Raw genomic sequence first — 16,331 nt, 5'->3', positions numbered from 1 at the left:
GGACAATGCCATTAAAGCAACATTTACTTGCCAAAGAAATCGATGACAAAAGCAACGATGTAAGTTCAAATGTCTGGCACAAGTTTATTATGAATTGGTCTTAGTTAACAGTATTTTTCCATACAGTACTTTTGCTGATATTACTCCTATCTACTACGCCTCTTGCTGTTGAGCTTCAGTCTTCTTAGTGATATTAAAAAATGTTTGGGCAATCTAGCTGATATAGCTATGTTCCGGCCAGCCTCAAACTCTGGTAGGAGAACAGACTTGCAGTGGAGGTGCATTGGAACATGGCGGACCTTCTGCTGACGGATGCCCAACATTTCCAGGGTTTCATGGTGGAGTCGCTGTAAGTGGAAGAAAATGTTCAGACAGCTGTTAAACTTACTTCACTGGATATGACATCTTAAGATTCACTTAAACCCAACCCCATGACAAAATATGCTTTGTTAAAAAATGGCTAACATTTTAAACAACTTTCAAGTTACCTGAACACAGTTTTACTTTACTTAAAAAATTCTATAACTGTCACATTTGTCTCTGGCAACCTTTCCACTAACCTGAGGTGCTAATTTTGTAAAATGAGAGTACTTGTGATCTCCTAATATTGCTGTGCTTACACCAAGAGCTAAGTGACAGCGTAGTTGGTCTTTCACACCTGCAAAAAGTCATGGAATCGGTAATTCAAAGAAGTACTATCAATACAGGACTGCATATCAATTGGCGAGTTGAAAATGTTTCGATCTCTTCCACTGTAATTCAAGTCTTATATGTATGTTCTTTGTATATAATGATAAAGTTTACATCAATAAAAGCTCTTACCTGTCATTGGCAGGCATTCCACCAATGCACACTTTCCATTATCATCTAAGACCTTATACTTTGTGACTGCCTCAAGTACGTCTTTACGACGCTTTCTCATCACCAATTTGGTTTCCTCAGTGTAATCAGGGATAAGGGTCATCTGCAGTGAGGAGTGCAAAAACAAACATACACCATTCAAATGGATTTTAGTTGTATCAGTACAAGATTTTTTTTTTTTTTTTTTTTTTTTGCAATATGGTTTAACCTTCTAACGTAGGCGTACTGCAATGAAAATTTTCTTAGTTGTGTCAAAACCAAACTTGGGTACTTTTGCTGGTTTGTGCTGGATTAAAAAAATAAGAACATCATTAACAATAATTACTATAATAAAAAGCAAGCAATGATACCAATGCTCACATACAAAACGACCTGAATAATCAATACTATATAAAGATTTATGAACTTACTTTTTCTATCGACTTGCCCTGTATTTTGATCTTTGCCATTGCCATCGGGATGTCTACTGTAGCTAAAGTGAAATTAGCAGTTAAATTACAGCGCTGTATCACTTCATGAATTCAAAAAATTAAAACATACAGTTGGCCATTTATAACTTAAGACTATTTACTCTTCAACATCCTTAACAGTTGGGAAATGTATACTCAACAGTATTTTTTTTTTTCAAATATATCACAAAGATTTTTTTGTCTTATTATCCCTTAAACTGTTTTGTGTACCACGAATGAGCACAATTCAAAGAGGAATGAAGTATGAATCGTGTTGTCACTAAACATATTGTTATTTCCTATGATAAGTCTTACCTTTTGGTATAACTGGCACTCCCTTGGTTATTGCCCAGTACTTTTTTATCATGTCACCTCTTAAAACTGCTGCCTGTATTTTTTCTGTCATTTCTCTGGTTCTGAAACAAATGTGAAATCAAGGCATCATTCCACAAACAGATGCTTGAAAAAATTGACCACTGCATACACACAGGCACTCACTGAAATATGGTAAGATTTGGACAAATCTAAGAACACTATAGAGTATATAAAAGTTCGGAGTGCATGCATGCATGCGTGCGTGCGTGCGTGTCATAGAAAGAGAGAGAGGGATTCATATTCACGATTTAAAAACTCACTTTGCAAGAAGCAAGACCCCAGTTTCATACTGAGCCACTCTGTGAGCGAGATGGAGCCTCTCCACCTGATGTCTTCTCTTCTGTAGTACCTGGACCACTTCTGGCAACAGCTGGCCAACAGACATTGGTACACCAGGACCACCTTCAAATAACAGATACAAATATTTTTTTCTGGGTAAAAAAGCGTGTAAGACCCCATTCAGAATAGGGGACTAACTAGCCCAAGGGTCAAATATGGCCAACCCACTTGAATACCTCCCCACGGGTTATCTATTCAGTGTCTATTGGCAGATTAGACAACAAGCTTTGTAGTGGGTCACCATATTTGACCCTCGGACTAGGTAGTCTCCTATTATTAATGGGGCCTAATAGATAAAACCTGTTACATACCCATGCAGAGGTAAATTTGTAAAATGCTGGTAACAATATAGACATATATCATTATCAAGATATCACTTCACAAACTACAGGTAGCTACTCACCATGAACTGGAAGTCCATATGGCTTGTTTATGGCAATAATATCATCTGGAAATAAGAACAAATATGAGAGTTTCTAAACATCTTTATTTCAGAAGTATTCCTTTAGTGATTGAAAAATAGAATTCAGGAGCAATAAAAACCACATCCATGAAACTTGCCAAACCAACATTTTAACAGAAAAAAGATATGACAAAATTGGTAAGTTATCTAACAAGCTTTGACTCTGTAAATAGTAAAATTGAAACTGTAAATTGGTAAAATAGTGACTTTCTTTATCAAACATTTTTTTAAATTTTGTTTCTTGAAACTTTAAAAGATTTCCACCAGCAAGTGGCATATTACTTACTCTCATCATATATTATTTCATCCACCAACATTTTTGCAGCCACCTCTTTTGGTATATGTTTCCAATTTGGGACAATGTCTTTCATTATTCTGTATCCCATGCTGTCTACTTTACCAATAAAGACCTGTCCATCTGAAAAATATAGAAAAAAATTATGGTATTGTATAATTTCATAATATGATAATTGCTCTTTTCTAATTTGATCAACTACAAGGCTTCATTAGAAAGGGTGAAAGAAACACTGTTCTAACATAAATCCAACAAAACAAGCCAGAGATCATAATCTTCACTGAAAATCATTTGTGACACTTTAAACTTGAACAAATCAAACTATTAATCAACTAAAAAGATACCTTCTTCTATCTTTTTCAGGCCCTTCTTCTGTATCCTGACCTTCATAGCCATATCATATGCAGTCTGTGGATCATCAATATTGAAAGAATCTGCCTGCTTATTCCGTTCCTCTTGTTTAGTGACATTTCTTGGGCGCCTTCCAGTTGATTTTGCTGATTCAAAATCTTGGCTTGATGAACCTGAACCACCATGCTCTTTTCCATCAGTCCTGTGATGTCCACTCTGACGAGGCCTCCTTTCTGAGGGGTCATCATGGTCAATTGTAGATGGATGACCAGACAGTTTCCTTTCCATTGCTTCACTGTGGGAAGACTGGTTGGTGATCTCCTTACCACGCATCTGAAATATATCGTTTTAGTATATTAGGTTGGGAAAAAAACACAGCAATAAATGCACTATCATAATTAAACCTTTCTAAATATGTTTATATCCTCCAGCATTATATACCAGCACACTGCATTTATCAGTCATTGAATTTGTATGAGGTGGTGTAAAACATAATTGAAACTAAAAGATACCCCCCTCCAAAAAAAAAATAAATAAATAAATAAAATAGATACATGTACATCTCAGATGTGTGCTCTATTGTTAACTGCCAAATGGTATGAATTTAGTTCAAAATTATTTTCAAGAACACAAAAAATCATTTTTAGTTTAAAATATATTTTTGAGAGACAATATGACTTAGAACATATCTGGGGTAGCACTAACACTCGCCAATTTAGCCAAATGCTAAAACTGACTGAAATTGGCTAAACAAAATAGGGTTGATTCGACTTATTTTAGTCAAATGAAAACCATTTGGACATAAAAGTGATGAAAAAGTAGTATTTTGGCTAAAGGAAAAAAATTGCTAGCGCCACCCCAGCATATATATAATTTATAATTATGATTATTTCAGTGGCCCAGTGTTTTCCAACACCATGTATTTGATGAGTGTAATGTTCAAATTATTCTCATGTCATCTCTTGATTTTTACTACTCCATTAAATTCATTTATAAATTATTTTATTTAAACATATTTTGAAATAAAACTGGACTCCTAGGCTAACCAATCTTGAAGTTTGCTGCTTTTCATTCATGTTAATCACCAGAAATTACTATTTTTGCAGACATACATATTTTGGCATGACTCTTGTACCTTTCTAATTTCTTTTACCTGTTGAGTTTCCATATTTTTAAGGAATTTTGGAATTGACTCATTATCAGAATATCCCTCTTTTGCTTGTGATTCATTGTAAAAAGGTTCAAAGTACTGCTCATCAATGAAACTCAGTCCTTCCAAATCCTGTGCAACCTCACTACTCCTGGCTTCAGTGCTGTCTGCTGACTGATAAGTTTCAATGTCCTTTTTAGTGACAGGTACAGATTCAGATGAATGTGAACCTATTTCACCAAAATATTGTTCATCAATGAAACTCAGTCCTTCCAAATCCTGTGCAACCTCACTACTCCTGGCTTCAGTGCTGTCTGCTGACTGATAAGTTTCAATGTCCTTTTTAGTGACAGGTACAGATTCAGATGAATGTGAACCTATTTCACCAAAATACTGTTCATCAATGAAACTCAGTCCTTCCAAATCCTGTGCAACCTCATTACTACTGGCTTCAGTGCTGTCTGCTAACTGATAAGTTTCAATGTCCTTTTTAGTGACAGGTACAGATTCAGATGAATGTGAGCCCATTTCACCATCTACTTTTGGTGAATTGAAATTGGGCAAAATGTGTTCCTCAGGTTTCGGGTCATCATTATCATTTTCCTTATCACTCAGCCTGAAGTCACTTTGTGTTGTTTTAGGCTCGCCAAAATGAGGTTTTTCCAACTGCCAGTTACTGTTTATGTAACTTTTCACTTTAGTGTCTATGTCATCAATAGAATCAGTAACAACAGTATTAATAATTTTCTTTGATTTTTTATCTATTTTTGGGAGATGCATTTCTATTTCTTGAAAATGTACACTTTGAAGGTTATCTGGATGTTTTACATATCCCACATTTTGCACTGATTTTGATAGGACTGAGCTGCTTAAACTTTTGACATTTTCTTCCTCTTTTGCTGATACTGATAAATCTCTGACAGGCCTGTCAAAGATTTGGGCGTCTTCCATTTCTTCTATAGGCACTTCACTTTGCATGTGCAGCATGGCATCATGAACGTCCAGCTCACCATGTCGACTGAGTTTATTGTCACTATCAAAGCGTATCATGCCAAATGGGGCAACCATAACTTTTTCCGCATATGCAGGTTTCTTGGGGGTTATCGAATCACGCTTCACGCTGTCCATGTCGTCCTTTTGTATGTTCGGAGTTTTTGGCAAATACAACATATCTCGCTGGAAAGCCTCTATCCCAAACATATCTGAATTAGCAATATCTTCGTCTGTATGCTGACTGAAGTTATCATTACTCCCACTGGTAGCAGGCTTACCTGCTGCCCTATAGAAACGTGTCTTGTTTTCGTTCGTGCCTCGCTTCTTTATCTGGGGTCGTGCATTTACCTCCACCTCAGAGTGGTTTCTAAAACTTTGTTTTTGCCGGCCGCGAGTGTTAACAGACATCGATCTAGAAACATGTCCAATTTTAACATCCCAATTTCTAAGGTTGAACATGCGCCGTGAAAACAGTAACATATTACCAGAAATATTAACGGTCTTGTGGACAAACATTCTCGAGGCGTGCAGCATGGTAGCTGCCATGTTGGATTTGATTCAAGACGCTCCTTTTATTGGGAAAGGCAAATGATTATCTTTAAATATTGGCATCAAATTGTACTGTTTTGTGTGAACATAGTAATGAAAATTACAATAACATACAAATATAAGTCCATTTTAATCTTTATTGGTTACATAAGAGAAATGAGATATCCCGGAAGTATATTTGGAGAGCAGAAGGTTGTCTTGGTAACTGCAGAAAAATGTCTTTACCTCCGCTCCCTCAAAAGTTGAAACCAATTCAACACTATCTTAAGACAGCAAACGAACATGATAAAAGAGATCCTATAGTTGCCTACTACTGTGAGTATGATTGTTTGCAAGCTGAATTATTGACTTCACTACCCGTGATTTTTTTAATCTTACACTGCACCATGATGTCAACAGAGACTTTGTTGGTTCATATACATTTCCTCTAATGGCTCTGTGCGTTACCGACACCGCTTGGTAACTCATTTAGGCAACTCAAGATCCAGTGTGATAAATATTTGTCATTTTGTTTGTGTTTTTTTCCAAAGTAAGTTATAGGAACAAAACAATTACAGCTCTCGGTTATATTCTCCTCTGTCCTAGCTGTTACAGCTCTGTATGTCAAAATTTGACAAAATGAAGAAATACAATGACTAGTACTTTCACTTGCAGTGTCTATGATGTTGTTCATGGTGTGAAAGTTTACTCCCATTTCACATGTGTTGATTGCCTCTAGTTCCGTTCCCCCTTTAACCATTTACCAGTATATACTGTACACATGATGGGTATGTATGTTGCCTCAGTTTTCGGCCTTACAAGCTCACGGTACCCTTACCGCTGGTAAGGCCTCATAGCAGTATGTACAAAAACCTTGAGACACTTAAGTACCTCGAAATGTCCACGTTCTGACAATCTCTGTGGGTCCTCCGCTGTACCTGGTAGTATGTAAATCCAATAAAAAGTGTTTTCGTGTACCTTCAGGCACAATGTTCATAAAGTTTTGGTCATTTTATTTCAGCTTCCTACTGCACTGACACAACAGCACGCCATATTGTGGTACACTTGCGGAAAGGACGACCACCTTTTCAAGGTCGACCTCGAAATGGAGTTGACCTGTTTCATGTTTCCAATGTAAACTTTTAGCGCCCTCGGGTGATGAGTTGTGAAAAATGGTGTTTGATCCATGTAGGCGACCTAGCTCCAGTTTATAATGTTTTACAAGCATTTGGCCATCCATTTGCGTTTCTGTCGAATTTGGCCTACCTTTGCCTTAAAACCTACATGAATAAGTATTTGAGAAATTTTATAATTATAGTATTTTATAGCAATAAAATATATATTTAAAAATCACGTATTGTATTATTTTTTATTATTAGTAGTATTATATTTTTATTTCATTTGAGGAAGAGGTTCAGGTGTACAGAGGCCTTTAGACTACTTGAAGTCGTTTGTGTTATGCAAAAATGAAATAAATGACTGGTAACTTTTTTGTGTTCCCAGAGTGAATGACGCCGATATGTTTTGCGGTTCATTTTTCATTTCCAGTCTTGTATTTTTGACTTGAGCTGCAATTTATTTATTTATTTATTTTTATTATATATATATATATATATATATATATATATATATATATATATATATATTCATCCTCTCCCAGTAGTATTTGGAACACCAGAGCTCGAGCATGTCATCCATAAAATAATAACTAAACAAAATAAAGAAATAAAAATAAAAAATAAAGAAATTGATAAAAAAATAAGTAAAAAGTTTTTTCCTTTTAATGTAATTCATATGTGTATTTTGATTAAGGGCGAAAATATAATACTACTAATAATAAAAAATAATACAATACGTGATTTTTAAATATATATTTATTGCTATAAAATACTATAATTATAAAATTTCTCAAATATTTATTCATGTAGGTTTTAAGGCAAAGGTAGGCCAAATTCGACAGAAGCGCAAATGGATGGCCAAATGCTTGTAAAACATTATAAACTGGAGCTAGGTCGCCTACATGGATCAAACACCATTTTTCACAACTCGTCACCCGAGGGCGCTAAAAGTTTACATTGGAAACATGAAACAGGTCAACTCCATTTCGAGGTCGACCTTGAAAAGGTGGTCGTCCTTTCCGCAAGTGTACCACAATATGGCGTGCTGTTGTGTCAGTGCAGTAGGAAGCTGAAATAAAATGACCAAAACTTTATGAACATTGTGCCTGAAGGTACACGAAAACACTTTTAATTGGATTTACATACTACCAGGTACAAAGGAGGACCCACAGAGATTGTCAGAACGTGGACTTTTCGAGGTACTTAAGTGTCTCAAGGTTTTTGTACATACTGCTATGAGGCCTTACCAGCGGTAAGGGTACCGTGAGCTTGTAAGGCCGAAAACTGAGGCAAGTATGTATGTCACAGTGTCAGTAAATAAAGTACCAGACATGTACCAGTACCATTAAACCTCACTGAACCTTAAGAAATTTTGTTATGTTTTTATTTGTAGTACTAAGTAATTTGTGCACACTTGCAGGTCGGATGTATGCAGTTCAAAGAGGAATGCAATTGGACAGAACATCTCCAGAATGCAAGGATTTTTTGTTCAAACTGATGGATTTGTTAGAACAGGTATATATGCATATTATTATTATTATTATTTCTACTGTATATTTGTTGAATTACAGATTTAGCTTAGTGTTGCAAGTTGATGTGGATTTGTCAGAGATGACCATCATAAATTTGACCCCTTGTCTCCAAACTAAGCACAGAATTTGACAACAACTTGAAACAAATTTTCAAAAAATTCATTCATTCACCAGGGCAATATACCCTGACTTACCAATTCCTTGTTTACACCAACAGTACATTTTTAAATTCTCTCTGACACCAGCAAGCTGTGTGAACATAGTAAGTAAACTTCATGCAGAATGCTTACACTGAAAACTAACGTGAAGGCTAAGTAACCTTCACTTGGCAAAACACAAATTAATGACAATACATTATTTTTATTCTTCTTATGTTTGGCTGCTATGGTTTTACACTCCCCAGAGATATTAGCAGGTCCTAAAACCAGTCAGTTTTGCCAGTCTATAATATGAAAACTGAAAGAAGTAAATTTTTCAACTTAGTAAGGTTGCATTAATCAAAATATAATTTTTTCTGTACAGCCTTGCAATTCTTTATAGCCAAGAATTGTGATTTTTGTTGCATAAAAATACATGTAATTATGTACAGCTATTAAACATGGTATAATTTCTATTTATAATGGTGAATAACTAAGATAATGAGATTTATTTTGTATTTTAAGACTAAGCAAACCTTAGAAGATAACGAAGCTCTCACCAATGAAGTTGTTGGCCAAGCCCATTTAGAGAACTATGCTCTGAAGGTGTTCTTGTTTGCTGACAATGAGGACAGAGCAGGAAGGTTTTCAAAGTAAGTTTAAGGGTGCGTTTAAAATGAATCTATCATACTAGCTACTGCACACTAACTCCAGTGGGACTCTTGCTGAATCCAATCAGATTAACGTGCCTCCTCTTGTTTTCACTTGTAATTACCAGCTTTAATTTTCTGTATTCAGCTCAATGCCAGAAGGAGGCATGCTATACTGTTCATCTGAAGGCATTCAGCGGAAGTCCCCATGGAGTTAGTGGCATAGATTCATTGTGAACAGACATTAGTGTGGTCAGAGTTTTGAAATTTAAATTTATCTATAAGAAAATCTGATTTTTCAAACATGCATACACAGTAAATGTACATTTGATCATATTTTCATCTATTTAAGGTTGTTTTTATTTCAACTCTGTCATTTGTTTTTTGTTGTTGTTCAACATTGTCTTTGAATATTGGTGTAGTGTTTTATGCTAGGTAACAACAATATCTGGATGAAGAAATTGTCAAATTTGCTAAATTCAAACTTAGGTTACTGAGGTTAGAGATAGCATGTGTGATCCAGCAAGATAATTTAGCTGCACACTAAAATTTGTTTAATCTTTTACTTTTCTTTACTGCTCATGAAATTAAAACTCAGTGGTGAAGTAACTAGTCATTACATTTATTGTTGTTGTTTTTTTTCATTTCAGAAATGTGGTAAAATCATTTTACACTGCTGGGATGCTGTTTGATGTACTCTCAGTGTTTGGAGAATTAAGTGAAGATGTAAGTGACCTCTTGCTACCCAGTAAATAAATAAATGACATTATGGTCTTTTGTATTCCATTTCATAAAATTTCAGAAGTATTAAAATGGTGGCCAAAATTTTGAAAGTGTTAACAATAAAAGTACTATTTTATGAGTAAAAAATTTTAAAGATATTGGGGAAAAATGATTAAATATTTGAATGAATCAATTTATTAATAAACTAAATGGACTGTCATTTTGCGTGAAGTCATATTATACAGAAGGGAGATTAAAATTTTAAAAGATAAATGCAAATCCAAGACTTACAGATAATGTTTCAGAATGCACAAAGTATTTCACCAAAACCTTTTCATTTTAGATTGAGAACAATCAAAAGTATGCAAAATGGAAAGCAACATATATTCATAATTGTTTAAAAAATGGGATCCAGCCTCATCCAGGTCCCCTGCCAGAGGAAGGAGAGGGAGAGGAGGAGGGACTGGGGGGAGGTAAGTGCCTCTTCACCCACACTGGCACCATGAAATTAACAATAATAACCAGAAAATAACACAGAAAGCTGTTTAATGTCTGTGTTTTTTTCCCAACTATCCTCATTTTCATTTTGTGCAATACAAAGAATAATCACTGGAAAATTATTTTCATTCAAAGCGTATTCATAAATTTTGTTGAGAAAATTGTATGTTTGCTCTTATTTCATTGATAAAATGTGCCATATACAGTACATCTGTATGTATGTATGTCAAAACAACATTTGTGTTTATATATGTGTGATTCAATTTGTACATTTTTCTATAGCAACAGGTGGCCCAGGCCTAGGCTTCAGTAATGTGTCCCAGCCTGGACCCTCCCATCCGGGACCCTCCCATCCGGGACCCTCCCAGCCTGGACCCTCCCATCCGGGACCCTCCCAGCCTGGACCCTCCCAGCCTGGTCCATCTTCTTCCACCTCATCCCATCATTTCCCTGCAGCAGGAGGCGGTGGTGGTACACTCTACCCTCCCCCTTCAGCTGGTACACATGCACCATCTAACACACCAGCTGCCACACCCACAGCACAACCACAACCACTTCAACCACAACCAGGACCAGCAACCAGCACTTGGACTCCTCAACCAGGTTAAGTTTTTAAAAGATCTTTTATTTTTCTAAAAAGTTGTACTTAATGGTAGTGATAAAAAATGGTGCTTGTAACTTCAGTGATATATTATACTAGGTTGTTAAAAAGATTTTGGAAATAGAAAATTTTACTGTGGCTGGCATAATCTGTGTTGTTAATGCAGCAGTATTTATTGTATATTGGTTGATTTATAATTCAGTCCATGTCCCGTTATTTCCTGCCTAACATTGTGTCAGTCTTCAAGATAGAACACATCAAAAGCACATGTTTAATGTTATTCATTAAACTATATAGTTTGTTAAAGATCGCATTAATTTCATAAAATCAGAAAATTCACTCACAAGTTCTTTTTCTTCCAGGGAACGTTCAGCTTAACTCGGCCCAGTACCAGAAAGCTATCAAATACTGCAAATTTGCAGGTAGTGCATTACAGTATGAAGACAGTGCAACTGCTATTGACAATTTACAAAAAGCTTTAAAATTACTTACTACAGGAAAAGAATGAATATACTAATGTGGCAAAATTTGCATCTAATGCCATCACATAAGACTGAACTATTGACTGTGATTTTCACTGGGACTTGTAAACACATCTTACCAGGTAGCAGTTGGTGTGTACATATGTAATACATTGTGTGTATTTAAAGCATGCAGAATATGCAAAAAGAAGAAAAAGAAAGAAGAAAATAGCTTTAATTCAATAGGAAGTACTCAGCACAAATAGATTTAAAGGGATGCAGTAGACAGGTTTTTAAAAATATGAAGGACATAATAGGTTTGAAATTTACTCGTTTGAACCCTTTTTCCTAGATGAGTTTTAAAGTGGGTTTCAAGAATCCATCACCAATGTGTATTGTCAAAAGGTGGGTCAGAAGAGATCCCTCATATACTTGGCTTTTACCTGGATGAAAAAGTTGTTTCAGTCGACTATGAGCTACATCTGAACCATGCACCCACTGAATGAATGCAATGGGAAGTATCTGACAATTAGCCAATATTCTGCTAAATATTAAACACATATTCTTCTTTTGCATTGCTTTGGAAGTACCAGTAGATATCTGTTTACAAACAGACGTGTTATGGATAAACGCTATTAGTTATGTAAACGTACTTAGTACTTGGTAATATCAACATTTCAAATTTTTATTTGACATTTCGTTGTTGTTCAAAAGACATTTATGGTAAGTATAACATTTTCATGAAGAAATTTAACAAAATAACGTATTCTGAATTTTGATGAAAATTGAGAAGAAAGATTTTCAAAAAATTATAAAAAGGATGAGTCTATAGAAAGCGCCCCCTTTACCGCCTTGTACATGTTTTTAAAATAAAGATGTTTTGAAAACCTCTTTTTTTGTATTTCCATTAACTGAAGACTAGAATGCAGAAGGAAACGTTTTACGATGGTACCTACTGGACGCTGAATCAACTTGCTTTATTTTGCAAAGAAACTGGAGGAGCGGCAGTTTAAACGGAGTTATCATTTGGCTGATTCAGCGTTACCAGTGTCAAAATTATCGCAAAAATGGGGAATAATCGTTTACCATTTGAACTGTGGGTTTGAAGCAAAAAGGCGAAATTGCTTCTCGGTTGTTGCGGTAACCAGATATGCACCCACATATCGCTTCGGCTAATGGTTTACTCGTTTGAAAAGTCAAAAAGGTACTACTGCATTCACACATAAGAGGAAATAAATATTCTGACAAAGGGCTGTCATGCAGATTCAATGTAAGGCATCCATGATACAAACGAGTGAAAGCATTATCAAAATAATTTTCTTGCTCAAAAATTCGCCACCACCTTTCAGTGCAACACGTCCGTATTGTTGTCAATAAATAATATTTTTTGTACAGTGTGGTATATTGCGTTTACAGGCGAATATTATTATTTTTCAATATAAACGATATAACGTTGTGGCACAGAGGTGAGGCTGAGCGTCTCAGTCATTTAGTGTTAACCGCAGCTCAATTCACTGATTGGCGTTTTGGTCCCAAGTTTTATCTGCCTCGTTTGCAGACGAATGTTGAAAATGCCGCTAAACACCTGAGTACTGTGGGGCTTTGGCAAGCATCTGTTTGTTTTACCTGAAACCTTACCTGGCTGATTGAGAGAGACGCGTGTCTGAGGTTAGGTGAGAAGACTTACTGGTGCACTGTATCAGATAAATCAATATCCAACCCACAAGTTATATATTAGACGCAAAAACACCATCTATCTATGGATGCTTTCATTAGATTTGTACGACAGGTTTGGCGGAAATATTTATTATAATTCATTCCGGAATTCAAACAGGTAGCATCAACGTAGAGTTCGCACAGACCTACGTCATAACTTTGGCAGCCTCTCAGTATTTCAAAGATCAAATACCTGCAGTTGCCGTAAGGTTTCTTTAGCATGTTTCAGGGCGGTCTCGTTGCGAGCATTGCTTCTAAACGGCTTCGAATGAACTGAGTATTGATGGGTAAAGTAGATGATTGATAACGGCTTATTCACTTGTGAATATCATTATTGACTATGTTATTTAGGTGACTTTTTCAATATTGAACTTTGTACCAGTGATCGAGCTGCTGAATTCTCAAGTGGTAAATCACCCATGGGAATAAGTGTGATCCACTGCTGCTGTTTTATCGCATTATTAGGTAAGTGTTGGCAAGAATTATACAACAGAAACCAAGCCTGCAATATTACTTGAATGTGCTCAGCCATCAGATGCTGCACCCGTGCAACTTAGTTGTATTCTTAACATGTTCTGTTACCTCCAATTGAGGTCCGACTGTTTAGTGTCGATGTTATCCTTTTTTTAATAAGAAGTGGAATATGGCAATTAACTTCAGTATTTAGTTTTATAATTTTTTTAACAATGATGACATGAGTTAATGTATTTCGAGATATTCCTCGATCCTCTACTGAATCAAACAAATGGTGCATGTATTTAGATTGAAGGTTTTACCTCGTTTAATTAATGTCAGATCTATAGGCGAATCTCTTAATACCCGTCTTCTAACAAATCAGTGTAAACTGCACACTCATAACCAAACAATGAAACTAGTACTTTTTCTTTGAATAATTTTTTTATTTAAATAACTTTTTGCCTTGTATAGCAATAAATCATAAATGCAAAGTTAGAAGACTCAAGAGCAATATAATAATATACGTTTAAAGACCTAAACCGTGACTATAAAGAGCAAATTGGAGAAGATCCACAACGTTGGTAAACATTCAATAAGATATAATGGACACACTGGGCAACGAGACTTTGTTTTCTTATCCTTTTCTTGTAATAACGTTGGATGTATTTGGACATCTTATTTCAAAATATAATCTAGATAATGTGTTCAGATACAGAGTTTTGAGCGAAAAAGGTGAAGTTGAGATAGATCATTAAAAACACATAAACAGCGCGACCAAACCCATTTTAAATCTGACTTTCAAGAAAAAAAAACGTCTTCTTTAACCAGGATAGTTCACTGAAAAGCGTAGTTTCACGCAATTATTTGAAAAATATCTTTTATTTTTTGAATCTTGATCCAATATTCATACTTTTGGTCCAACATTTTTTGTAGTATTCATCGATGTATTTCCCAAAGGTTCTTTAAGGATCCTTGTCCAATTTCTTTTATTATGCCAAATGAATGGAGACGCACGGTTCCGTCACTACTGGGAGATAAAGCTACTTTGTTTTTCCCTTAAGTGCACCGGTGAACCGCACTGGGGGAAATTTCACGCAAATCGCTTGTTACACATCCGCTGATATCAAAATGGTAATCTTTTGCATTTCGTCGCATGTCTGTAGGAGGCGAATTGACTGGTTTAATTCCACGATTCAATCAGTAATAACAGTCCTGGCGCATATTTCGCCGTTTCAGGTAAAGCTTGTTGTCTAAAACGAAGGTTGTCTAGTTGTAGAAGACATTTTCCACTAACCAAAAATATCTTTTCAAAACAACAGAAACAACATTTCTAGGACAAAACTGATGGGCTCTTCCCCAATCGCCAATAGGAATAAATAAACTCCCTACTCCCACTGTATTATTGCCGACGAAAATGATATAGTCTAGTCCATCTACATGCATGAATAGGACGCGTTAGGCAATCTGTATGAATTGGTGTCAGGGGGGAAATGATCATGTTTGCATTAATATCCATATCTTCTAGTGCCAGTTTGTGCTGTGATGTGCTACCAGTGCAAGGAGAGCCGATATGCAGCGTGCAGCGACACATTTGACGTTCACAACAACAGCACTCTAATACAGATTGTACAATGTAATGAAGGATGCATGAAGTGGGTAGTATATCATGACAGTGGTAAGAGCAGCGGCGCGAGTATTTCTTTCTTTCTTTTTTTTAAAGCTTTATGCAGTTCGTTTTGATGTCTGATATCTTATCATATGCGACCAGCGCTGTCATTTTCAAACAGTTTCATTGAAAAATGACCCCAGTTCAAAGACAAAGACTTATGAAACTATTCCCTGGATACTAATAAATAAGGTCGACTTAAGTGTCTGACAAATTATTCTTGTTTTCTTCCGAGTCAAATCAGCTGTGGGAGATGGCTGCATGCATATAACCCTGGCAAACAAAACTGCGTCATATTTGATATAAAATGAACTGTAGAGCGGCAGGTTAATTGCAGATTTGTTGCTAGGTGGCATTTTGGAGTCGTATAATTAGATATAATGGAATAAAACAAAAGCAGTCATAATTGCTAACAAATCCTTGTAAGGATTTGAAAGATTCTTCTAGTTTATGCAATAAATAAATAAATAAATAAGTAATAAAAAACGAATCTAATATTCAGCAAAACAGTTTATTACAGTCAGCAAAAGAGTGATTTATTGGCATCTTTTCTTTAATAATTCAGGTAGCCAAACTGTAGAAAGAGGTTGTGCTGCTCAAAGAACATTTGAAGATCGGTGTTCACATGAAGTGCAAGAGCAACTCCATGGCAGCCATTGTTACTGTTCACAAGACCTGTGCAACCAAAGCAGTATTCCTCTAACAAACTCCTGGATCATTCTTTTACCTTTACTTGGAATAGAAATAATTTCAAGACACATTTAAGGAAAGCTTTATTTTGGAGCATCTATCTTTTTATGAGGCAGGCTACAGAAAAATTACAGATGGGAACCACTGAAACACAAAACACGTGGATGTTATCATGTTGGCGTTCAGCTGCACTAATTAAAAAATTGTTTCTCATGTTGCTAATGGATTAAATATTGTACATTAAAAAAAAAAAGAAAAGAGATATGAATAAATTATAAT

General features: G+C 35.7%; 3 protein-coding genes across 4 annotated transcripts; 2 read left to right on the top strand and 1 right to left on the bottom strand.

The window, feature by feature from the left end:
* Window positions 1–60: 60 nt before the first annotated feature.
* Window positions 61–5,850, bottom strand: LOC106181887 (uncharacterized). The gene is made up of 10 exons (XM_013566416.3): window positions 4,287–5,850; window positions 3,127–3,466; window positions 2,774–2,905; window positions 2,428–2,472; window positions 1,946–2,087; window positions 1,626–1,726; window positions 1,272–1,333; window positions 823–964; window positions 561–658; window positions 61–347 (listed from the first exon to the last, which is right to left on the bottom strand). The coding sequence occupies exons 1-10, from the start codon at window positions 5,820–5,822 to the stop codon at window positions 147–149; spliced, it is 2,799 nt and encodes a 932-aa protein (XP_013421870.2). The 5' UTR covers window positions 5,823–5,850; the 3' UTR covers window positions 61–146.
* Window positions 5,851–5,965: 115 nt separating this feature from the next.
* LOC106181878 (vacuolar protein sorting-associated protein VTA1 homolog) lies at window positions 5,966–12,415 on the top strand. Of its 2 annotated transcripts, none has more exons than XM_086997357.1 (8): window positions 5,966–6,140; window positions 8,343–8,437; window positions 9,117–9,244; window positions 9,892–9,967; window positions 10,308–10,437; window positions 10,745–10,786; window positions 10,832–11,065; window positions 11,426–12,415. In XM_086997357.1, the coding sequence occupies exons 1-8, from the start codon at window positions 6,041–6,043 to the stop codon at window positions 11,569–11,571; spliced, it is 951 nt and encodes a 316-aa protein (XP_086853483.1). In that variant the 5' UTR covers window positions 5,966–6,040; the 3' UTR covers window positions 11,572–12,415. The 2 variants fall into 2 exon arrangements, with proteins under 2 accessions (XP_086853483.1, XP_013421856.2); XM_013566402.3 differs by having other exon boundaries at window positions 10,745–10,802; window positions 10,863–11,065.
* A 632-nt stretch (window positions 12,416–13,047) lies between these two features.
* Window positions 13,048–16,310, top strand: LOC106181896 (UPAR/Ly6 domain-containing protein qvr). The gene is made up of 3 exons (XM_013566432.2): window positions 13,048–13,705; window positions 15,222–15,371; window positions 15,928–16,310. The coding sequence occupies exons 1-3, from the start codon at window positions 13,660–13,662 to the stop codon at window positions 16,125–16,127; spliced, it is 396 nt and encodes a 131-aa protein (XP_013421886.1). The 5' UTR covers window positions 13,048–13,659; the 3' UTR covers window positions 16,128–16,310.
* The last annotated feature ends 21 nt before the right edge of the window (window positions 16,311–16,331 follow it).

The sequence above is a fragment of the Lingula anatina genome, chromosome 1 (genome assembly GCF_051362555.1).
Source record: "Lingula anatina isolate TDL-2025a chromosome 1, LinAna3.0, whole genome shotgun sequence".
In the NCBI taxonomy this organism is placed as follows: domain Eukaryota; kingdom Metazoa; phylum Brachiopoda; class Lingulata; order Lingulida; family Lingulidae; genus Lingula; species Lingula anatina.
The sequence above is the reverse complement of the archived record's forward strand: the minus strand, read 5'-3'. Positions and strand labels throughout refer to the sequence as shown.

Excerpts from the sequence above, each read along its gene's own strand:
- LOC106181896 (XM_013566432.2), top strand. The coding sequence starts at position 13,660 with ATGGGAATAAGTGTGATCCACTGCTGCTGTTTTATCGCATTATTAG. Across the intron at positions 13,706-15,221 it reads CTGTTTTATCGCATTATTAG|TGCCAGTTTGTGCTGTGATG; the intron begins GTAAGTGTTGGC and ends CATATCTTCTAG. Across the intron at positions 15,372-15,927 it reads GGTAGTATATCATGACAGTG|GTAGCCAAACTGTAGAAAGA; the intron begins GTAAGAGCAGCG and ends TTAATAATTCAG.
- LOC106181878 (XM_086997357.1), top strand. The coding sequence starts at position 6,041 with ATGTCTTTACCTCCGCTCCCTCAAAAGTTGAAACCAATTCAACACTAT. Across the intron at positions 6,141-8,342 it reads TCCTATAGTTGCCTACTACT|GTCGGATGTATGCAGTTCAA; the intron begins GTGAGTATGATT and ends GCACACTTGCAG. Across the intron at positions 10,787-10,831 it reads CTTCAGTAATGTGTCCCAGC|CTGGACCCTCCCATCCGGGA; the intron begins CTGGACCCTCCC and ends GACCCTCCCAGC.
- LOC106181887 (XM_013566416.3), bottom strand. The coding sequence starts at position 5,822 with ATGGCAGCTACCATGCTGCACGCCTCGAGAATGTTTGTCCACAAGACC. Across the intron at positions 1,334-1,625 it reads AGTGCCAGTTATACCAAAAG|CTACAGTAGACATCCCGATG; the intron begins GTAAGACTTATC and ends ATTTCACTTTAG. Across the intron at positions 965-1,271 it reads AGGGCAAGTCGATAGAAAAA|ATGACCCTTATCCCTGATTA; the intron begins GTAAGTTCATAA and ends TCCTCACTGCAG.